Source organism: Panulirus ornatus, chromosome 27 (assembly GCF_036320965.1).
Source record: "Panulirus ornatus isolate Po-2019 chromosome 27, ASM3632096v1, whole genome shotgun sequence".
NCBI classification, from domain to species: Eukaryota; Metazoa; Arthropoda; class Malacostraca; order Decapoda; family Palinuridae; genus Panulirus; species Panulirus ornatus.
The window spans coordinates 4,534,207-4,558,893 of record NC_092250.1 but is presented as its reverse complement, the minus strand read 5'-3'; the positions used below and the strand labels follow the sequence as shown (position 1 = coordinate 4,558,893).

Sequence of the window (24,687 nt, the reverse complement as noted above, 5' to 3'; positions counted from 1 at the left end):
GGAATAAAGTTCCCATATGGACGAGGTAGTAGAAATTATATATAATAACTTATGTCTTAGGCTATATACAATATTTACATTCTAAGTGATGGTGATGTGAACAGATGGATATGGGTCATGGGATGAAAACACGATTTTGTGTTGTAAGATGAGCCAATGAGTATATGTTATAGGATGAGCAGATGACTATGCATCATGAGATGCACATATAAATTCGTACTGTGGGATGAACTGGTGAATATGAGTTGGAGATGAACAAATGAGTATGTGTTATGGAATGAACAAATGAATGAGCTGGACATGATATATCATACATACATTTGTAGTTTGTTTTGTGTATGGTGATACCTTGAAATAGAAAAAAATTTTCATTTGGTATCAGAGCCTAAACATTAATAATTTTGATATTTCTTATACAATACACAGCAAGAAGAGACAGCACTTTGCCAGAAAAACATTCGGAAAATCAGGAGTGTACGGATGAGGGAGAATATGGACGACCCTTGGCACCAGGCTCTTGAGGAGTTGTCGACACCCTGGGGGACAACACTCTGGAAGACTGGTTGGTGCCCTGGAGGACAGATTGATGTGCTTTAAGACTTGCCATCACCCTAGAGGTTGGGTGACGTTCTGAAGGACTGGTTGACGCAGCAGAGGACTAGTCAGTGCCCTGGAGAAATGATCGATGCCCTGAAGAACCGCTAGACACTGTCAAGGCCTGGTCAGTGTCTTGCCCCTGAAGGACTGATTACTCTTTTGAAGATAGTCTCATGTCCTCAAGGATGGTTGACACCCTGAAGAACTGATGGACACCGTAAAAGAAGGCTGATGTAAAGTTGCAATGCTGACATGACAAGGCATTGCCCAGTGCCAAGGAGTGCTAATGAGTGCCAAAGGCTACTTGTCAACCACCAAGTTGTATGTTGACATCCTTGAGATCTTACTGACACCGAGAAGCTTCACTTAATACCCACGGCTCTCTGCAACATATGCTGCACCTGATGGTAGGTCTGGAAAAAGAAAAAGTGACTTTCAGACACTGAGAGTATCAGTATAATCAAAGGGTAATTTGATTATCCTTGTTGCATTATAAGAGTGGATGTGGTCTTGAAAATTTATCCTTAACACCTGAAGAAGGTGTAAAATATTCTCTGATTGGTGGTTGTAACTAGACAGTGACAGGCATAAAGGCCAAACAAACCCCCCCCCCCCCCACTAAACTAACTTTATGTTAATTCATAAAATTTACCGTTATGCATTCATTCATTTTTTCTTATTTTTACAACTACGTTGCTCATTAAAAGCAAGTCCCTTAATATGCTGTGAGTGAAAAAAAAAAGATAATTTTCTTTTAATATCATAATATGATTCTGATTTATAACGACAGTAAAAATAATCTAAACTTGCTTTGCAAAAATATTGTAGAAATTGCCTCAATTCTGTAATTTAAAGAAGGTTTGACTAATGGGACTTCTTGTATCAACTGCTTCTCCTGTGTGTGTCAAGAAAGGCTACAGCTGACTGAAGATAAGACACTCACCTGGTCACTATAGAGTTGTACTTGTCTGTGCATCTTCCAGCTCGATGTTGATGGGTCGCCATCGGAACGACAATTGTGGTGGTGGTCTTGGTCACATGTGCTAGGATGACAGTGGTGAAACCGGCACCACTGTAGAAACAACAGCATCATAGTAGAGATACTGGCACCATGCAGAAGATATTGGCACCAAACAGAAGACATGGACACCATTTTGGAGACATTGGTATCATACAGAAGACACTGGCACCATAGTGGGGATACCAGCATCATAGTGGGAACACCAGCATCATACAGAGGACATTGGCACTACAGCGACGAAAGCCACACTGTAGTGAAGACTGGTATTATAAGGGAGACACTGACAGCATAAGAATGCCGCTGACATTCATGGCAAAGACGCCAGTGACACAGTGAAGACATACACCACAGCAGGATCCAAGATCAGGTTGTGCCACAAGCTTAGCTCTCACTGAAGTGTCTTGTTGGGTATGTTGGGGTCATGGGTGGCCAATCTGAAAGGGAAAATCATGAGCGTGTAAGTGTACATGACCAAACACCATTGTTAAGTGACAAATGTAGGTATAGTTACACAAGATATACTAAAAGCTGTACTCTATGACTATGTAACATAAATACTGGCACTCATTTTGGGCTGATGAACTCCCCCAGAAAAGGTCATTTATAGAATAAACGTACGTGTACAGCACAGTTTTCAGACTGTACTCCAGGACAAGGAAAATGACGGACTCCTTTGGAGTTCTCAGTGAGACTGCAACCGTTTCTGTTCAATGATGATAGACCCTTACTAAAGATGACTTGTTACTCATGCAGCCAGAGTCTGGTAACACCCATATGTACATAAATACAAAAATATATATATATGTGTGTGTGTGCATAAGTGTTAAAAGACTGTCTGTTAAAGACTATCTGTTAGTGATTATGAATGTGGGTCACCTTTTGGAAAATCTGTATCACTGCCAATGGATAGAAAGGAGTACAAACTTGTCAGGGTCTTTCTTGCTCCACAGTTCATCATTTCCCCTCTGCATGGAGTGAGGATCAAAGCTAAAGGAGATTCATTAACAGGTCCTGGGGCAATATTCTTTCTTTTCTTTTAAACTATTCGCCATTTCCCGCATTAGCGAGGTAGCGTTAAGAACAGAGGACTGGGCCTTTTTTGGAATATCCTCACCTGGCCCCCTTTGTTCCTTCTTTTGGAAAATTAAAAAAAAAACAAAAAACGAGAGGGGAGGATTTCCAGCCCCCCGCTCCCTCCCCTTTTAGTCGCCTTCTACGACACGCAGGGAATACGTGGGAAGTACTCTTAATCCCCTATCCCCAGGGATAATATATAACAACAATAATAATAATAATCCATGTCAAGTTGCACCCCTCAGACCCCAGATAGCTGTCTTTTCTTTCTGCTCGCCCACATGTGGACTACTGGCATTCTCTCCTCGTCACACATAACACCTGACAACACTTAACTCACATAGCTCATTCTTTGTAACTATACTATTTTCCTGTGGTGAGCACTATGTGCTAGTCCTGTCTTTTGGCAAAATGTTAGGAGTAATAGAAAGAAGCAAAAGGTAGGAACATTAGGTAGGAGCCACTGCAAAAAACTTGCCCTTTGCCAGTGGTCTGTTAAGGATGAGGCACTAAAGGCAAAGAAGTGGCCCTGGAGTTCACTAGTTATGGAGGCTCTATTGCAGTGGCCACTCCCTAGAGAGAGTTCCTGAAGGGGACAGGCATCAAAGATATAGACATACAGATAATCTATCTACCTATCTACATATACGTACGCTCATGAGTTCACAATTACTTTTATACGTTTTACACGAAAAGTGATATATGCACTCACCACTGTAACTTGTTGAAGGTCTGGAGCCATCATCAAAGAAGGTAGAGTGGAGTGAGTACAGTGTTGATGGGTCGAGGCTGGCATAGGGTGGTGGGACACTCATGGGAGGGTCAGTTGGTGGTTGGGGGTGACAACACTGCTGCTGTTGCATAAAGTACTGCTCATCCAGTGGTGTCTGCTGGTAGTCGACTGACGAAGATAGTTCCTGTAGCTGTGGGTAATGGTACTGTTGCTGTTGTTCTATCTGTTGCTGCTGCTGTTCTAGTTGCTGCTGGTACTGCTCCTGCTCCAGTTCCATCTGCTGCTGCTGCTCTATTTGCTGTTGGATGTGAGGCTGGCCATGGAAGATGACTTGAGAAGGCCGTCTTGGAAGGGTGAAGGTTGGCTGTGGCTGGTATCGCTGAGTGTAAAGTGGGGCGAGGGACTCCATGCTGCGGAATGCTGCTGCAGACACACGGCCAACTGGTCGTGGAAGCCGGTATGATGGCTGATGGGCAATAGGCAGGTTGTAAAAGGCTGGCTGGGAGGTTGGCTGTGAAGTGGATGGCTCTTGGTCGTCTTCCAGGTCTGCCCATGAGTGACTTATGTGTGAAGATAGACGACGCTCAGGGTCACCTGTGGCAAAAGAAATATTTGTTTTCTCTTCCTTTACCCAGATGTTCATCACAACTGGAATTCTCTATAACAGTGTCAACAGGTGGTTTGATACAAAAGGGAACAAAGTCTTCATCATGTGAAGAAAACTTACCAGAAGAAAAATCAAGGAGGCCATTAGAAAAGTCATCAGGAGGAGCAATTATGTCATCGTCTAAATCACCACCAGTGGAGATTGTGCTGGAAGACGTGACCATTGGGCTGCTTCTGGTAAGGGATGGTGTACCCCGAGAACCTGATGGTGTACCACGGGAACCTGATGGTGTACCACGGGAGCCTGATGGTGTACCACGGGAGCCTGTCCGAATGATAATGTCTTGCAGGCTCCCACCATAGACAGCTGCCCGGCACGAACCCATCACTTGCTGTAACAGCAAAGGAAATGACGTTAGTAGGCCTATATGCCAGGGAAAACACACTGGCTTATGATATTTCTAATTAGGAAATTCATTTACTAATTACTCATTTGAAAGTTTGAAGTATGAAGTGATTGAATAACAAATTGAAATTTTCCAGAATTCTGTTGTTAACGAAAGTTAATTTATGTTAATTTCAATAGTCATGAGGTATTCACTTCTGACATAATAGGGAAGGGAAAATATCCTTAGGAAACCTAGTGCTTGATGATATACAGGAGATGATTACAGACAGTAAGGAGGAACCACCTGATGTGGGTCGCAACGGGACGAAAACAACAACAAATTTTGACTTGCACGATATAAGTAACTGAAGCTTTTAATTCTATTTAGATCACAGGCGATGTGCATTTAATTAACACCAAATGACCTGAAAGTACAGTACAGGAGTATAGAGGGGAAACAGGTGTTTCAAAGATGTGTGTATTATAAAGAAAAAGAAGTGTTATCTGAAAGAAGTATGGAAAGCTAATATAGAAGATGTTCCATTGAAGGTATTTTGTAGACGACAGAATGTCTAATTCAGTGGAGCTAATACATGTAGTGGGACTGGATTAACTTGCAAGTACCAATTTCAGGGATAGAACATAGAGGAAGTGGCTACTATGACAGAGTTGAAGTGAGACATTGGCATATATTGCCTAAGATCCAAGATATAAACTGTTGTATGAAAGTGAAGGAAAAATTAAGCATGAAAATTAGTCACTTATCCTGCTCATATTTCTGAGATATATGACTTTTAACAAGAGGAAAATCACACCTGTTGAGTGTGTATGATAGGCTATGCCTAGTGTTCAAAGCAATACTGCTCATAACATGTCAGTTAAATCTATGGTCCGGTCTTTGAAAATGAGAAATGTTGCCCATTGCAAATAGGTTGGAAAATGTGAATAATGCATCATTTTGATGTTTTTTCTTTAAGAAAATTAAAAATTCTCTATTTAAAGGGCAACAGAATGTCTCTTATCTAACTAACTATTAAGGAAGACTATCTCAAGAGCAGTCTATGCAACAGTGGTCACCAATAGTGTGGAAGAAAACAGGAAATCATCAAACCTTCACATAATTCTGACATGTAAAGAATACTTGGTGTGGTCTCCATCCACTGTGTGGATGTTGGGGTTTGGCAAACATAAGATGAAGTACAAAGACAGTAAGTGGGAAGATCACGTGAGGGAAATTAAGAAGCTGCTGATTCTAAACCTTAACGATGATTTATACGGTACTGATAATGCTCATGAATTTTTTGTTTTTCCGGATTATCAGAAATAAAGAAGAAAACCAATGAAAATGATAGGAGTCTGCAGGAATGGAAAGGAAAAGTAGATCATTATATGGATTAGATTGCGTGCCTTTATATATAATGAAATAATGTTTATTTATTATGGATTCATGCCTTTACAGATGACGATGGTGACTGCCAGGAGTCCTTGGTTAGATGGCAAGAGGAAGTTGCATTTTTTTTAGGGGACGATTTAGAAATTAGTGAATTTCCATGAAGCAGCAAAAGTTGTTGAAAAGCTGAGCAAAGAGAGAAGCACATTGTGTTCTTTTAAATATATAGTTCGAAGAACATTAGGCCTAGAAGCTTTCAGCAATCTAGGTTTTGAAGAGAAAACATGACGAATACAGAAATTTGAGACGTGAGTACAGGATGCTGGGAGGAGGTTGAGAGTGAGAGGTGATGCCTGGGGGTCGAGGGTTCAGTTTTGAGCTAACATGGAGCCAAAAGATATTAGAATTTCTGGGGCAGTTACAGCAAATATGGAGGCAGTGAGATGAACTTAATCTAGTGACAATACAGGTAACCAGTTCCGAGGACCCGGGTTGGTGTCAGTGTATGTATGTGTGCCCCATGAGTAAAGTGTGTTTGTGCCAACTCTTGAACTGTGCAGCTGTGTCAGCCAGCCTCCTCGGGCCCTGAACAAGCCAACTCTCTCTCTCCCCGAGGACAAGCCGCCTCACACAGAGGTGGAACACTATCGGCGTGCACCATCACGACAAGCAGATTGTGAACCCCGGGTAGCGGAGGTGTTACCTGGCGGGCCAGCGGTGGCGTTACCTCGTAGTCGGGTGGAGGGATGTCGTCCGAGGAACTGAGGGAGAGCTGGTCCACGGGCGAAGGCACCTCATAGGCTGATGTTTTGCTTGAAGAGGCTGCGGTAGGGGAGGAACATGTACAGGGCTGCCTCTCTCAAAACAGGGCCTTATATCATCAAAATTCTACAATGCTGTAAACTTATGACAGGGCAAGGCTGGGGTGACTGTTTTAGCAATGAACTAAGACAATAATGTTGGAGGCATGAGCTCTGTGTACATCACTGAGAAAATGATGATACAAGGCTATAGCAAATGGACCAAAATATGGACTATGACAATAAATGACCCATTTACACACTGAACTAACTGATTCTTGTCAAAGTAATGGTAAAGCAAATATGCTTTATATTGAAATCTGCATGTTAACAATGTTTAAGATGATTAATGTATTTTACTGACTCAGACAAAAGCTTAGTATAGAGTAATTAACGAATGTCTATAAAAGCCTAGTCAGCCTTAGATTACTTAAGCCTGGTTGACCCTTGATGTAAATACTTCAGTTTGGTATCAATTACTAAACAAAAGCTTAGTTAAGGCTAGACTACTTAACAAAAACCTTGTCAAGCCTAGTTTATTTAATAAAAGCATAATGTGGTTAACCAAAGCCCAGTAATTTTTAACTAAAGCCTATAACAATTAGATAGAAGTATCTAAAGATAAACTCTGGGAGAGACAGCCCTTGAAGCAGCCAATATCAAGAAAGAGAGAGAAACATAAATTGCCAAGGAAAGAGTCCTGAGGAGAAGGGGGGTGAGGTGAAGCGAGAAAAACCAACTGAATATAAAGTTTACCTGAGAAACCGTGGAAGAAGGAGCGGCGGCGGAGGAAACAGAGAACACCAACGATATTCAGAACAATGAGAGCACCTCCCATGACAGCGATGAGGAGGAAGATCAAGAAGGGAATTCCTCTTGGCTTCTCCATTTCAGTGACGCCATTGTCCTCAGTAACTGTAGGAAGGTAAAATGTGTTGTATGAAATGATGAATTTTAATGGAGAAAAGGAAAAATATCTAGCTACCACTCCCACTCAGATATAGCTTCTTTTATAACCATTAATAGATGATACTTAGTTGAGAAATAAAAAAACGCATACATGGCTCTTGGGAGGGTATGGACAGCTCTATTACATCTGGAAGGATGACAATCCCTTCAATTTTAGCAAACAGTTGATAAAAACATATGAGAGTTAATCATATGGTGATTTAACCAAAAAACAAACTGTGACACCTAGAGTGAACACAGGGAAAAATTAACGTCCCTTCCATGGCCTTAAGAACAGACTGATGAGGCAAATTTCATGGTCTTAATAACAGAGTGATGAGGTAAATCATCTGGTTAAGTAACTCACCACTCATGTTGATAACGACTGGAGGTGAGATGTGGTAGCTTCGACCCTGCTCATCGTAGGAGTGGATGGTGAAGGAGTACTCAGCACCAGGAGTGAGGCCCTTGACAACAATGCTGCTCGTGTTGACATTCATCACGTCCACCAGCTGGTCCGAGGGGGGAGGGGGAGCGAGATTGGATATGAGGTACTGGTTATCCGTGAGTGATTCAACCAGCTGTGAGGAGGGGACAAGGGATAGGCAGGGAGAAGCAAGAGTAAAACATGAGTGGCTTTCTGTATGTGATTTAACCACTTGTGAGGGAGGCAAGAAGGATTATGAGGGAGTGGCTGTCTGTGCATGTCAGTCACCTCTCAAGATGCAGGGGAAGACAAGGGATTTTGAGGGACTGGCTGTCTATATGTAAGTCAGTCACCTTTCAGGGATGCAGGAGGAGGCAAGAGGGAGTGGCTGTCTAAATGCGAGTCAATCACCCCTGAGCAGTGCATGGGAAGGTAAGAGGGGATAATGAGGGAGTGGCTGTCTATATGTGACTTTAGTCAATCATGTGGGATGCAAGGGGAGGCAAGAAGGAATATGAAGAATTGACTATCTGTATGCATATCAACCAGGCAAGAGGAATTGTATGAGGGTAGAGAGACTAGACCTTGGGAAGCAAGAAGGTATATCAAAAGTACTGGTTATTCGTCTGTCAGTCCCCCAGCTGTGAGGGAGGATTGGGGAGAACGTGAAGGAAATAAGGAAATCTGAGGTCTTGGCTATCTGTAGGTTATAAACCCGCATGCAAAAATATGTAGGTGGTTTGCCAATGATGTCAAGTCTTTCTGTTGACGTATTCATGTCAAAGGTACAAAAGTCTTTTGTACTGTAGGCTTCTTAAGCTAGTTATTTTAATAAGTCTTCAACATTTGGCTCGCCTGACCAGCATGTAATGATAGCCTCTTTAACATACATTATAAAAAGGTGGGGGGATAGATTCCACTGTACACTGTGCATATCAAAACAGTCAGTGATCAGCCATACACTCAAGCCAACACAAAAAAATTAACCTCGCTCTTTAGGCTCACTCACTGATAATGTACAGGGAAGAAACATGCAATAGAATCTCAGAGTCATTTGGAAGATGACATTAACTGGTTTTCATGAGCTCAAAAAAATAATATATCCCAAATTACAAAGTCCTATCATTCTGCAACATTGTGATATGTAATTCATTCCTTCTATGTATGACTGAGCATTATGTAAGTGATATCTAGGTTTTGGAATGTATTTCATGTCTCATGACAGAAATAATTTGGGAATCAAAGTATATCACAGCACTCACATTATAGATGATATATCTTTGAACATGAATGAGTTACTACATCATGTCGTTTAAGAAATAATATTCATCATAGTGATAACAGAGAAACACACACACCAGGGAGAGGGGTATGTGTGGGTATGGGCGACTTACCTCATAGTGACGTTGTCCAGTGGTCCTATATCTGATGGCGTAGCGTGAGGGGGGAGCCCCAATTGTGTTGTCAGTCCACATCACTGCTACACTGGTCTCACTCACTACTGTCACCTGAAGCAGACACAAACATACAAACTTTAGCCATTCAAACTCAAGTTTTACACTTTGGGTCTTATCAAGGTAGGAGCACCGGAATCACAAGTTTCTGCTAAATCCAGTTGCTTTCCCCTTCAATTCATTTCTTCCACTGTTGTGTTAAAGATAAAAAGACTTCTACAGCTAATAATTGAAAACTATGAATGCAGAGTCAAGCAGAAGTTTAAGAAGTCATTTGATAGTGGACAAAGTTCAAGAGATGGGACTCCATAAGTATATGATTGTAGAACTCCCTCCCCATGCAGTATGAAAAAATTAAGAATACGTATTTGCACACAAAGTGCATTCCTTCAATTAATGGAGTAGGTGGTGATGTGGGAGAGTGATTCAAAATAAATGTGGGAGTCACTCAAGGTATGCATGATGACACAATGATTATTTAATGTTTTAATGGATGGGGTACATATTAGATAATATCGAAGTGGGGTGACCATCAGGTTAAATATACAACAGATTTGAAGATGCCAAAGTTGTTGTATGCAGTTGACGCCGTACTGTTTGCTAAATAAATGTGGAGGAAAAATTGGACTGGGTCGATGATGTATGTTGGAGAAAGCGGAAGATGCAGATAGTGACAACGATTAAAGGTAAAACACTAATTTTTGAAAGGGGAAAGGATGTCAGAGTGTGAGATTAGTTTGCATGGAGAACAGTGAAGTGATGGAGATGGTTTTGATATCTGAAAGTAAAGCTTTGTAACGATGCCTGTGGGAAAAAGGAGAAATACAGCACTAAATTATTAGATACTATAAGGAGAGGTTGACAGTGAAAGAAGTGGACGGATGCAGTATGAGAATTGAGGACTTGGAGGAGGGTTTGTATTTCAAATGAAAATGTTACAGGAAGACTGGAGACTGGGGATTGGATGGAATGGAAGCATTTTGTGTATGGAGGTAGTATGAATGAGAGACATTGGTCTCACTTCACAAATGTAGTTTATAAAATGGAAAAGAGTAAGAAGCACTCTTGTAAGTGTGGAGATCCCTGTTTCACTTCAAACAAGCAGAGTTATAAGAACAGAAAACATTGGTTTCACTTGATGAATATATTGTGTAAAATGGGAAAAAGTACAAGGCACTTTTATAACTGGAAGTCCAAGTTTCACTTTAAATGGGCACGAGTTCTGAATGTGGGCTATAAAGGCATAATGAGAACAGACATATAAATGAAAGATTTTTTACATTACATCTACATATTTTGTGTTCTAGATTCATATTGCAAATATTGTATTTTAACTTGTGCTATGTGCTAGCCCTGCCTTTTGGCAAAATGGTAGAAGCAGTAGATAGAAGTAGTAGGTATGAATATTTAGGTAGGAGCATTAGGTAGAAGTAGACAGTAGAAATGTCAGGTAGGAGCATTAGGTAGAAGTAGACAGTAGAAATGTTAGGTAGAATTGCCCTCTGGCAGTGGCCTGTTAAGGGTGAGGCACTAAAGGCAGCAAAGCGGCACTGGAGTTCACTAGTTATGGAGGCTCTATTGCTGAGGCCACCCCCATGAGGGTGTTCCAGAAAGGAAAAGGCCTCAGAGATACAGACAGATAGATAGAACATCATCTAGATCTACTTCATTGTACACTGTGTGTCATTTCATAAGTGAATTATTTCAAGTACAAGGGGATAGCCACACTCGTTCGGTGACAACTTCTGCTCAGAAACTATCAAGTATGCTGCAATATTTCAAAGCACAAGAGGAAAAATATTCACTTCTTATACCCAACTTATTAAGTCCAAAGCAGTGACTCCTTGAGCACAAAGGTACAACCCTCAATCACACAGTATGAGCCTTAGGTTCATCAAAGGCCAGGCCATTGTACCCTTTCATGCTAAAGGGTCGAACATTCATGCTCAACGATTATATGTCGTTCTGAAAGGAAAAGGCTATCCTGCACTCATTTAAAAACCTTGAAGATAACTTACATTAAGTGTAAGGGGTGTGATGGGCTGTGTGGGGAGGCTGAGGGTGTAGTTGGAAGTGTAGGAGCCAAGTGGGTTGTGGGCAGTGCAGGTGTAGTTGGTCAAATCATCCTTGGTGACGCCTCTGATCTCTAGCACTGAAGACCACTCAGCCACTCCATCCATCAACTGCCGAGGGACAGATCACGGTTACACATGGCTCTGCACACTTATTCAATTAAATAATAATAAACAAATACTCTCGTGCAATTATATAATTATTCAGTGACTTGATGATACCTATACAAAGATACAATGGTGCCCCTTTTGCAATAGGTGAACACTACCATGGCAACTATGTTTTCAAGTAATGTCATTCACTGAAAAATTATGAAAGACCTTTCACTTATCAAAAGTGAATGCTGAATGGGCCCATACGATGAGTAAAATGAACCGCATAATTTCTGAGGGACGTTTCTGTAATGACCACTCAAAACTGAAATTCTGCAAAACCTTTACTTGTTTGAGCCAGACAGGTGACATATTTTTATATTTATTTATTCTATTTACTTTGCTTTGTTGCTGTCTCCCGTGTTAGCGAGGCAGCGCAAGGAAACAGAAGAAAGAATGGCCCAACCCACCCACATACACGTCCACACATGCAAATATACATACCTATACATCTCAATGTACACATATATATACACACACAGACATATACATATATACACATGTACATAATTCCTACTGTCTGCCCTTATTTATTCCCATCGCCACCTCGCCACACATGGAGTAACAATCCCCTCCCCCCCCCTCATGTGTGCGAGGTAGCGCTAGGAAAAGACAACAAAAGCCCCATTTGTTCACACTCAGTCTCTAGCTGTCATGTAATAATGCACCGAAACCACAGCTCCCTTTCCACATCCAGGCCCCACACAGCTTTCCATGGTTTACCCCAGACGCTTCACATGCCCTATTTCAATCCACTGACAGCACGTCGACCCCGGTATACCACATAGTTCCAATTCACTCTATTCCTTGCACACCTTTCACCCTCCTGCATGTTCAGGCCCCGATCACTCAAAATCTTTTTCACTCCATCTTTCCACCTCCAATTTGGTCTCCCACTTCTACTCGTTCCCTCCACCTCAGACGCATATATCCTCTTGGTCAATCTTTCCTCACTCATTCTCTCCATGTGACCAAACCATTTCAAAACACCCTCTTCAGCTCTCTCAACCACACTCTTTTTATTTCCACACATCTCTCTTACCCTTACATTACTTACTCGATCAAACCACCTCACACCACATATTGTCCTCAAACATCTCATTTCCAGCACATCCATCCTCCTCCGCACAACTCTATCCATAGCCCACGCCTCGCAACCATACAACATTGTTGGAACCACTATTCCTTCAAACATACCCATTTTTGCTTTCCGAGATAATGTTCTCGACTTCCACATATTCTTCAAGGCTCCCAGAATTTTCGCCCCCTCCCCCACCCTATGATCACTTCAGCTTCCATGGTTCCATCTGCTGCCAGATCCACTCCCAGATATCTAAAACACTTTACTTCCTCCAGTTTTTCTCCATTTAAACTTACCTCCCAATTGACTTGACCCTCAACCCTACTGTACCTAATAACCTTCCTCTTATTCACATTTACTCTCAACCTTCTTCTTTCACACACTTTACCAAACTCAGTCACCAGCTTCTGCAGTTTCTCACATGAATCAGCCACCAGCACTGTAACATCAGCGAACAACAACTGACACTTCCCAAGCTCTCTCATCCACAATAGACTGCATACTTGCCCCTCTTTCCAAAACTCTTGCATTCACCTCCCTAACAACCCCATCCATAAACAAATTAAACAACCATGGAGACATCACACACCCCTGCCGCAAACCTACATTCACTGAGAACCATCACTTTCCTCTCTTCCTACACGTACACATGCCTTACATCCTCGATAAAAACTTTTCACTGCTTCTAACAACTTGCCTCCCACACCATATATTCTTAATACCTTCCACAGAGCATCTCTATCAACTCTATCATATGCCTTGTCCAGATCCATAAATGCTACATACAAATCCATTTGCTTTTCTAAGTATTTCTCACATACATTCTTCAAAGCAAACACCTGATCCACACATCCTCCACCACTTCTGAAACCACACTGCTCTTCCCAAATCTGATGCTGTGTACATGCCTTCACCCTCTCAATCAATACCCTCCCACATAATTTACCAGGAATACTCAACAAACTTATTCCTCTGTAATTTGAGCACTCACTCTTATCCCCTTTGCCTTTGTCCAATGGCACTATGCACGCATTCCGCCAATCCTCAGGCACCTCACCGTGAGTCATACATACATTAAATAACCTTACCAACCAGTCAACAATACAGTCACCCCCTTTTTCAATATATTCCACTGCAATACCATCCAAACCTGCTGCCTTGCCGGCTTTCATCTTCCGCAAAGCTTTTACCTACCTCTTCTCTGTTTACCAAATCATTTTCTCTAACCCTCTCACTTTGCACACCACCTCGACCAAAACACCCTATATCTGCCACTCTATCATCAAACACATTCAACAAACCTTCGAAATACTCACTCCATCTCCTTCTCACATCACCACTACTTGTTATCACCTCCCCATTTGCGCCCTTCACTGAAGTTCCCATTTGCTCCCTTGTCTTACACACTTTATTTACCTCCTTCCAGAACATCTTTTTATTCTCCCTAAAATTTAATGATACTCTCTCACCCCAACTCTCATTTGCCCTTTTTTTCACCTCTTGCACCTTTCTCTTGACCTCCTGTCTCTTCTTTTATACATCTCCCACTCAATTGCATTTTTTCCCTGCAAAAATGTCCAAATGCCTCTCTCTTCTCTTTCACTAATACTCTTACTTCTTCATCCCACCACTCACTACCCTTTCTAATCAACCCACCTCCCACTCTTCTCATGCCACAAGCATCTTTTGCGCAATCCATCACTGATTCCCTAAATACATCCCATTCCTCCCCCACTCCCCTTACTTCCATTGTTCTCACCTTTTTCCATTCTGTACTCAGTCTCTCCTGGTACTTCCTCACACAGGTCTCCTTCTCAAGCTCACTTACTCTCACCACCCTCTTCACCCCAACATTCACTCTTCTTTTCTGAAAACCCATACAAATCTTCACCTTAGCCTCCACAAGATAATGATCAGACATCCCTCCAGTTGCACCTCTCAGCACATTAACATCCAAAAGTCTCTCTTTCGCACGCCTGTCAATTAACACGTAATCCAATAACGCTCTCTGGCCATCTCTCCTACTTACATAGGTATACTTATGTATATCTCGCTTTTTAAACCAGGTATTCCCAATCATCAGTCCTTTTTCAGCACATAAATCTACAAGCTCTTCACCATTTCCATTTACAACACTGAACACCCCATGTATACCAATTATTCCCTCAACTGCCACATTACTCACCTTTGCATTCAAATCACCCATCACTATAACCCGGTCTCGTGCATCAAAACCACTAACACACTCATTCAGCTGCTCCCAAAACACTTGCCTCTCTTGATCTTTCTTCTCATGCCCAGGTGCATAAGCACCAATAATCACCCACCTCTCTCCATCAACTTTCAGTTTTACCCATATTAATCGAGAATTTACTTTCTTACACTCTATCACATACTCCCACAACTCCTGTTTCAGGAGTATTGCTACTCCTTCCCTTGCTCTTGTCCTCTCACTAACCCCTGACTTTACTCCCCAGACATTCCCAAACCACTCTTCCCCTTTACCCTTGAGCTTCGTTTCACTCAGAGCCAAAACATCCAGGTTCCTTTCCTCAAACATACTACCTATCTCTCCTTTTTTCACATCTTGGTTACATCCACACACATTTAGGCACCCCACTCTGAGCCTTCGAGGAGGATGAGCACTCCCCGCGTGACTCCTTCTTCTGTTTCCCATTTTAGAAAGTTAATACAAGGAGGGGAGGATTTCTGGCCCCCCGCTCCCGTCCCCTCTAGTCGCTTTCTACGACACGCGAGGAATACGTGGGAAGTATTCTTTCACCCCTATCCCCAGGGATAATATACATATATATATACATATACACATACACACACATACACATACATATGCACATATACACACACACACACATACATATATATACATATGAAAAATGTAAGAAACAATTTAGAAAATGAAACTTCTAGCTTGAAATGAATGAAAAAAATGAATGTCACATAATGGTTCAACCTCTGGCTATGGAAAAAAGGAAATGTATAATTTATTTACACAAACGTCAATAGCAGTTCTCATCAATTTAACCACTGCATCAATAAGCTTCAATGTCTAAGCTACATTTTTCTCCAATTTCACTATTTTCCTTCACATTTTCAATTGTGTCTGAAGGTTCCTCCTGTCTGCCCTTATTTATTCCCATCGCCACCTCGCCACACATGGAGTAACAATCCCCTCCCCCCCTTATGTGTGCGAGGTAGCGCTAGGAAAAGACAACAAAGGCCCCATTTGTTCACACTCAGTCTCTAGCTGTCATGTAATAATGCACTGAAACCACAGCTCCCTTTCCACATCCAGGCCCCACACAGCTTTCCATGGTTTACCCCAGACGCTTCACATGCCCTGGTTCAATCCACTGACAGCACGTCGACCCCGGTATACCACATCGTTCCAATTCACTCTATTCCTTGCACGCCTTTCACCCTCCTGCATGTTCAGGCCCCGATCACTCAAAATCTTTTTCACTCCATCTTTCCACCTCCAATTTGGTCTCCCTCTTCTCCTTGTTCCCTCCACCTCCGACACATATATCCTCTTGGTCAATCTTTCCTCACTCATCCTCTCCATGTGCCCAAACCACTTCAAAACACCCTCTTCTGCTCTCTCAACCACGCTCTTTTTATTTCTACACATCTCTCTTACCCTTACATTACTCACTCGATCAAACCACCTCACACCACACATTGTCCTCAAACATCTCATTTCCAGCACATCCATCCTCCTGCGCACAACTCTATCCATAGCCCACGCCTCGCAACCATACAACATTGTTGGAACCACTATTCCTTCAAACATACCCATTTTTGCTTTCCGAGATAATGTTCTCGACTTCCACATATTCTTCAAGGCCCCCAGAATTTTCGCCCCCTCCCCCACCCTATGATCCACTTCCGCTTCCATGGTTCCATCCGCTGCCAGATCCACTCCCAGATATCTAAAACACTTCACTTCCTCCAGTTTTTCTCCATTCAAACTCGCCTCCCAATTGACTTGGCCCTCAACCCTACTGTACCTAATAACCTTGCTCTTATTCACATTTACTCTTAACTTTCTTCTTCCACACACTTTACCAAACTCAGTCACCAGCTATTGCAGTTTCACACATGAATCAGCCACCAGCGCTGTGTCATCAGCGAACAACAACTGACTCACTTCCCAAGCTCTCTCATCCCCAACAGACTTCATACTTGCCCCTCTTTCCAAAACTCTTGCATTTACCTCCCTAACAACCCCATCCATAAACAAATTAAACAACCATGGAGACATCACACACCCCTGCCGCAAACCTACATTCACTGAGAACCAATCACTTTCCTCTCTTCCTACACGTACACATGCCTTACATCCTCGATAAAAACTTTTCACTGCTTCTAACAACTTTCCTCCCACACCATATATTCTTAATACCTTCCACAGAGCATCTCTATCAACTCTATCATATTCCTTGTCCAGATCCATAAATGCTACATACAAATCCATTTGCTTTTCTAAGTATTTCTCACATACATTCTTCAAAGCAAACACCTGATCCACACATCCTCTACCACTTCTGAAACCACACTGCTCTTCCCCAATCTGATGCTCTGTACATGCCTTCACCCTCTCAATCAATACCCTCCCATATAATTTACCAGGAATACTCAACAAACTTATACCTCTGTAATTTGAGCACTCACTCTTATCCCCTTTGCCTTTGTACAATGGCACTATGCACGCATTCCGCCAATCCTCAGGCACCTCACCATGAGTCATACATACATTAAATAACCTTACCAACCAGTCAACAATACAGTCACCCCCTTTTTTAATAAATTCCACTGCAATACCATCCAAACCTGCTGCCTTGCCGGCTTTCATCTTCCGCAAAGCTTTCACTACCTCTTCTCTGTTTACCAAATCATTTTCTCTAACCCTCTCACTTTGCACACCACCTCGACCAAAACACCCTATATCTGCCACTCTATCATCAAACACATTCAACAAACCTTCGAAATACTCACTCCATCTCCTTCTCACATCACCACTACTTGTTATCACCTCCCCATTTGCGCCCTTCACTGAAGTTCCCATTTGCTCCCTTGTCTTACACACTTTATTTACCTCCTTCCAGAACATCTTTTTATTCTCCCTAAAATTTAATGATACTCTCTCACCCCAACTCTCATTTGCCCTTTTTTTCACCTCTTGCACCTTTCTCTTGACCTCCTGTCTCTCTTTTATACATCTCCCACTCAATTGCATTTTTTCCCTGCAAAAATTGTCCAAATGCCTCTCTCTTCTCTTTCACTAATACTCTTACTTCTTCATCCCACCACTCACTACCCTTTCTAATCAACCCACCTCCCACTCTTCTCATGCCACAAGCATCTTTTGCGCAATCCATCACTGATTCCCTAAATACATCCCATTCCTCCCCCACTCCCCTTACTTCCATTGTTCTCACCTTTTTCCATTCTGTACTCAGTCTCTCCTGGTACTTCCTCACACAGGTCTCCTTCTCAAGCTCACTTACTCTCACCACCCTCTTCACCCCAACATTCACTCTTCTTTTCTGAAAACCCATACAAATCTTCACCTTAGCCTCCACAAGATAATGATCAGACATCCCTCCAGTTGCACCTCTCAGCACATTAACATCCAAAAGTCTCTCTTTCGCACGCCTGTCAATTAACACGTAATCCAATAACGCTCTCTGGCCATCTCTCCTACTTACATAGGTATACTTATGTATATCTCGCTTTTTAAACCAGGTATTCCCAATCATCAGTCCTTTTTCAGCACATAAATCTACAAGCTCTTCACCATTTCCATTTACAACACTGAACACCCCATGTATACCAATTATTCCCTCAACTGCCACATTACTCACCTTTGCATTCAAATCACCCATCACTATAACCCGGTCTCGTGCATCAAAACCACTAACACACTCATTCAGCTGCTCCCAAAACACTTGCCTCTCTTGATCTTTCTTCTCATGCCCAGGTGCATAAGCACCAATAATCACCCACCTCTCTCCATCAACTTTCAGTTTTACCCATATTAATCGAGAATTTACTTTCTTACACTCTATCACATACTCCCACAACTCCTGTTTCAGGAGTATTGCTACTCCTTCCCTTGCTCTTGTCCTCTCACTAACCCCTGACTTTACTCCCCAGACATTCCCAAACCACTCTTCCCCTTTACCCTTGAGCTTCGTTTCACTCAGAGCCAAAACATCCAGGTTCCTTTCCTCAAACATACTACCTATCTCTCCTTTTTTCACATCTTGGTTACATCCACACACATTTAGGCACCCCACTCTGAGCCTTCGAGGAGGATGAGCACTCCCCGCGTGACTCCTTCTTCTGTTTCCCATTTTAGAAAGTTAATACAAGGAGGGGAGGATTTCTGGCCCCCCGCTCCCGTCCCCTCTAGTCGCTTTCTACGACACGCGAGGAATACGTGGGAAGTATTCTTTCACCCCTATCCCCAGGGATAATATACATATATATATACATATACACATACACACACATACACATACATATGCACATATACACACACACACACATACATATATATACATATGAAAAATGTAAGAAACAATTTAGAAAATGAAACTTCTAGCTTGAAATGAATGAAAAAAATGAATGTCACATAATGGTTCAACCTCTGGCTATGGAAAAAAGGAAATGTATAATTTATTTACACAAACGTCAATAGCAGTTCTCATCAATTTAACCACTGCATCAATAGGCTTCAATGTCTATGCTACATTTTTCTCCAATTTCACTATTTTCCTTCACATTTTCAATTGTGTCTGAAGGTTCCTCCTGTCTGCCCTTATTTATTCCCATCGCCACCTCGCCACACATGGAGTAACAATCCCCTCCCCCCCTTATGTGTGCGAGGTAGCGCTAGGAAAAGACAACAAAGGCCCCATTTGTTCACACTCAGTCTCTAGCTGTCATGTAATAATGCACTGAAACCACAGCTCCCTTTCCACATCCAGGCCCCACACAGCTTTCCATGGTTTACCCCAGACGCTTCACATGCCCTGGTTCAATCCACTGACAGCACGTCGACCCCGGTATACCACATCGTTCCAATTCACTCTATTCCTTGCACGCCTTTCACCCTCCTGCATGTTCAGGCCCCGATCACTCAAAATCTTTTTCACTCCATCTTTCCACCTCCAATTTGGTCTCCCACTTCTACTCGTTCCCTCCACCTCAGACACATATATCATCCTCTTGGTCAATCTTTCCTCACTCATTCTCTCCATGTGACCAAACCATTTCAAAACACCCTCTTCAGCTCTCTCAACCACACACTTTTTATTTCCACACATCTCTCTTACCCTTACATTACTTACTCGATCAAACCACCTCACACCACATATTGTCCTCAAACATCTCATTTCCAGCACATCCACCCTCCTATGCACAACTCTATCCATAGCCCACGCCTTGCAGCCATACAACATTGTTGGAACCACTATTCCTTCAAACATACCCATTTTTGTTTTCTGAGATAATGTTCTTGACTTCCAAACATTCTTCAAGGCTCCCAGAATTTTTGCCCCCTCCCCCACCCTATGATTCACTTTCACTTCCATGGTTCCATCCGCTGCCAGATCCACTCCCAGATATCTAAAACACTTTACTTCCTCCAGTTTTTCTCCATTTAAACTTACCTCCCAATTGACTTGACCCTCAACCCTACTGTACCTAATAACCTTGCTCTTATTCACATTTACTCTCAACCTTCTTCTTTCACACACTTTACCAAACTCAGTCACCAGCTTCTGCAGTTTCTCACATGAATCAGCCACCAGTACTGTATCATCAGCGAACAACAACTGACACTTCCCAAGCTCTCTCATCCACAACAGACTGCATACTTGCCCCTCTTTCCAAAACTCTTGCATTCACCTCCCTAACAACCCCATCCATAAACAAAATAAACAACCATGGAGACATCACACACCCCTGCCGCAAACCTACATTCACTGAGAACCATCACTTTCCTCTCTTCCTACATGTACACATGCCTTACATCCTCGATAAAAACTTTTCACTGCTTCTAACAACTTGCCTCCCACACCATATATTCTTAATACCTTCCACAGAGCATCTCTATCAACTCTATCATATTCCTTGTCCAGATCCATAAATGCTACATACAAATCCATTTGCTTTTCTAAGTATTTCTCACATACATTCTTCAAAGCAAACACCTGATCCACACATCCTCCACCACTTCTGAAACCACACTGCTCTTCCCAAATCTGATGCTGTGTACATGCCTTCACCCTCTCAATCAATACCCTCCCACATAATTTACCAGGAATACTCAACAAACTTATACCTCTGTAATTTGAGCACTCACTCTTATCCCCTTTGCCTTTGTACAATGGCACTATGCAAGCATTCTGCCAATCCTTAGGCACCTCACCATGAATCATACATACATTAAATAACCTTACCAACCAGTCAACAATACAGTCACCCCCTTTTTCAATATATTCCACTGCAATACCATCCAAACCTGCTGCCTTGCCGGCTTTCATCTTCCGCAAAGCTTTTACCACCTCTTCTCTGTTTACCAAATGGTGACAATTTACGAGACTTGTATAACTTATACAGAAGGTGAAATGGATAGTGAAATCAACTCTCCTATATATGACTTTGAGATGAGGTGGACAAGAGGACCTGAGGACCTACCTGAGGAAGGTGAATGGCATATTTCTTGTTGTTGGCGACAATGGTCTCGTCATCTGTGACCCACTCAAAGGTTGGCTGAGGTGAGGCCTTGACACGGCAGTCGAGCAAGCCGTTGCCGCCCTCCACTGCCCATGATACGCTGGAAGCCTCCTCCTCCTCCAGGCTAGCAATGGCTGAAGACGGTGCCTCTGCATGGGGGAAGAACAACAGAGACACTTCGTTCATAACTAATGCAGGGATATGCAAGAGGCAGGTGGAGAGAGAGAGAGAGAGACAGGATCAGAGATGCAGGGGTCACTGTGACCAGGACATATGCTGATCAAAGCTGAGTGGTTCGGCAGAGAGAAGGATGGGACTGATTCTAGTAAATAGGAGTAGGAACAAATAAAATAGCAGCGATCCAACAGAAGGAGCCAATAATATGACACAGATAATGGAAATTCTGGTGGACAAAAAAGATACAGCTTTTGGATTCAGCATGTCCCATGGGTGTGTCTGCGTATAATGCAAGCTCTATACAAACTGAGTTATGCTGACTTATGTACATCTTCAGCGAATGGGATCCAGGAAATTCTGACACCTCTTTCAAGGTGGTTTCCTCTCTCTCTCTCAGTCTGTATGTGTCCGCATAGTGCAAGAACTGAACTAGGGTCTGTCTTGCCCGCTGTGCATTAAGCTATTTTGGGAGGAGATTTCGCCCTGAATATTCCATTTTGATCTACACTTAGTCCAACGATGGCAAGGTACCACACACCCCAAACAGCATCTCATTTGTGTAGTAAATGAGATCTACATAACAGGAAACACCACTGTGGTGTAATGTGCATTAAGGAATTCTTATGTCGTGGCACTATCTGCACGCAGATAAGACGCCCTTTGTATGTCGTTCTGCGGCTGGACTTACGTGTGACGACCACTGCAGTGGAGACTGGAGGTGCTGATGCGACGCTGCTGGAGGCGTAGCAGTAGTAGAAGCCAGTGTCGGCTGGTGTGGCCCACTCGACCATCAGGTGTGCCTCTCCAACACCGGAGGAGAGCGTCAGGCTGGGGAAGAAGGGGACATTAACGTGACTCACAAGGTAAACCAAATGACAGGGTACATCAATGTAACTCACAAGGTGAACCAAATGACAGGGTAGGTCTATGTGACTCACAAGGTAAACCAAATGACAGGGTAGATCAACGTGATTCACAAGGCAAACCAAATGACAGGGTAGGTCTACATGACTCCAAGGTAAACCAAATGACAGGGTAGATCAACGTGACTCACAAGGTAAACCAAATGACAGGGTATATCAACGTGACTCAAAAGGTAAACCAAATGACAGGATAGATCTACGTGACTCACAAGGTAAACCAAATGACAGGATAGGTCTACATGACTCACAAGGTAAACCAAATGACAGGGTAGATCAACGTGACTCACAAGGTAAACCAAATGACAGGGTATATCAACGTGACTCACAAGGTAAACCAAATGACAGGATAGGTCTACATGACTCACAAGGTAAACCAAATGACAGGATAGGTCTACATGACTCACAAGGTAAACCAAATGACAGGGTAGGTCTACATGACTCACAAGGTAAACCAAATGACAGGGTAGGTCTACATGACCCACAAGGTAAACCAAATGACAGGATAGGTCTACATGACCCACAAGGTAAACCAAATGACAGGATAGGTCTACATGACCCACAAGGTAAACCAAATGACAGGATAGGTCTACATGACCCACAAGGTAAACCAAATGACAGGATAGGTCTACATGACTCACAAGGTAAACCAAATGACAGGGTAGACCTACGTGACTCAAAAATATGAATGGAATAATCATATTGAACTTTAGCCAGTTCCCAGCAGCACATTTTGTCTGACTTTGAGACGACTTTGTCATTCTAATTATCCCTTGTCTTCACCAAGTACAGGAACTAACTACCCACTAATAACCCCTATCATTAGAAAGGCAATACGACAGCATCGTTAATCAGCGGGTAACGACCTTGTATGCGAAGACGGTTAACGAATACGATATAGATGAGGCCAAGTCATGGCAACTGTGTGTGTGTGTCGCTTTCTCCGATAGGGAGTGGGTGACGTCACCAACCCAATCATTTCGCTGCAATTATGGTAATTCCGGGTCAACTGGAGGCTAGGGTGGCATTAGCCTGTTTGGGTTAAATGGCATGAGTATTCATGACACGGGGAGTGACGTCAAAAAGCCCCCCAAATATCACTCTGTGTACAGAACAATTTGGCGTCAACCAGGCACTCAAAAACACACCATTTTGGGGGGGGGAGGGAAGGTAAAATGTCAACATCTGAAAATACAATGATTTATGGCTCATTTGACGCTGCTAAAAAGACCAAAACTGGTAGGGAAAAATAAAAAAACTAGGCTTTTAATAGCTAGCTGATGTATTTTTGTCTCCCTCGTTGGCATGAGGTATTATTTCCTCGTTTGATTTCAAACGGGTTGGAAAAAAAAACACAAAAATCACTTGTTCGAAAAATGTCACTGGCTTCGTCCATCGCTGTCGGGATGACTCGAATGGATAAACGAAGCTTCGGGTTCTATTTATATCTGATTCTATTATTTCTCCTCCTTCTTTAAGTTCACAACACTTATAACAAGATATATATATATATATATATATATATATATATATATATATATATATATATATATATCTTTCTTTTCTTTCATACTATTCGCCATTTCCCGCATTAGCGAGGTAGCGTCAAGAACAGAGGACTGGGCCCCTGAGGGAACATCCCCACGTGGTCCCCTTCTCTGTTCCTTCTTTTGGAAAATTAAAAAAAAAAAACGAGAGGGGAGGATTTCCAGCCACCCGCTCCCTCCCCTTTTAGTCGCCTTCTACGACACGCAGGGAATACGTGGGAAGTATTCTTTCTCCCCTATATATATATATATATATATATATATATATATATATATATATATATATATATATATATATATATATATTCCTTTTCCATAACCCTAACAGAATTAAAAAGAGGTTCACTGTAGCGGGAGAGGCAAAATGTGCGAGGCATCGAATCAGATTTGAAAATGAACAGTTCCATGAACCAGTGTTCGAACTCTCGAGGCATGACCCGAACCCCGTCCGTGTTCGGTTATACGAGACCTTATTAGTATATATATATATATATATATATATATATATATATATATATATATATATATATATA

The 24,687-nt window shown here is 42.3% G+C and overlaps 2 protein-coding genes across 5 annotated transcripts in view; one reads left to right on the top strand and one right to left on the bottom strand.

Moving 5' to 3' along the window:
- LOC139757558 (phospholipid scramblase 1-like) overlaps positions 1–2,185 on the top strand; it is a 48,525-nt gene extending 46,340 nt beyond the window's left edge. Inside the window, exon 7 of the transcript XR_011714663.1 lies at positions 427–2,185. The gene's annotated coding sequence lies outside the window, so the exon portion shown is untranslated. The remainder of the gene's footprint in view (positions 1–426) is intronic.
- The window catches only part of LOC139757556 (synaptogenesis protein syg-2-like), a 202,724-nt gene continuing 179,950 nt past the window's right edge, over positions 1,914–24,687 (bottom strand). For 2 of the 4 annotated variants that reach the window (XM_071678146.1, XM_071678145.1), the window contains exons 17-26: positions 22,376–22,515; positions 21,472–21,659; positions 11,457–11,621; positions 9,379–9,492; positions 7,925–8,138; positions 7,366–7,524; positions 6,513–6,631; positions 4,153–4,423; positions 3,405–4,019; positions 1,914–2,052 (exon numbers count right to left, since the gene is read on the bottom strand). In XM_071678146.1, the coding sequence (XP_071534247.1) occupies positions 2,000–2,052; positions 3,405–4,019; positions 4,153–4,423; positions 6,513–6,631; positions 7,366–7,524; positions 7,925–8,138; positions 9,379–9,492; positions 11,457–11,621; positions 21,472–21,659; positions 22,376–22,515 (2,038 nt within the window). In that variant the 3' untranslated portion in view covers positions 1,914–1,999. The remainder of the gene's footprint in view (positions 2,053–3,404; positions 4,020–4,152; positions 4,424–6,512; positions 6,632–7,365; positions 7,525–7,924; positions 8,139–9,378; positions 9,493–11,456; positions 11,622–21,471; positions 21,660–22,375; positions 22,516–24,687) is intronic. The other 2 variants (XM_071678148.1, XM_071678147.1) reach the window with 2 other exon arrangements.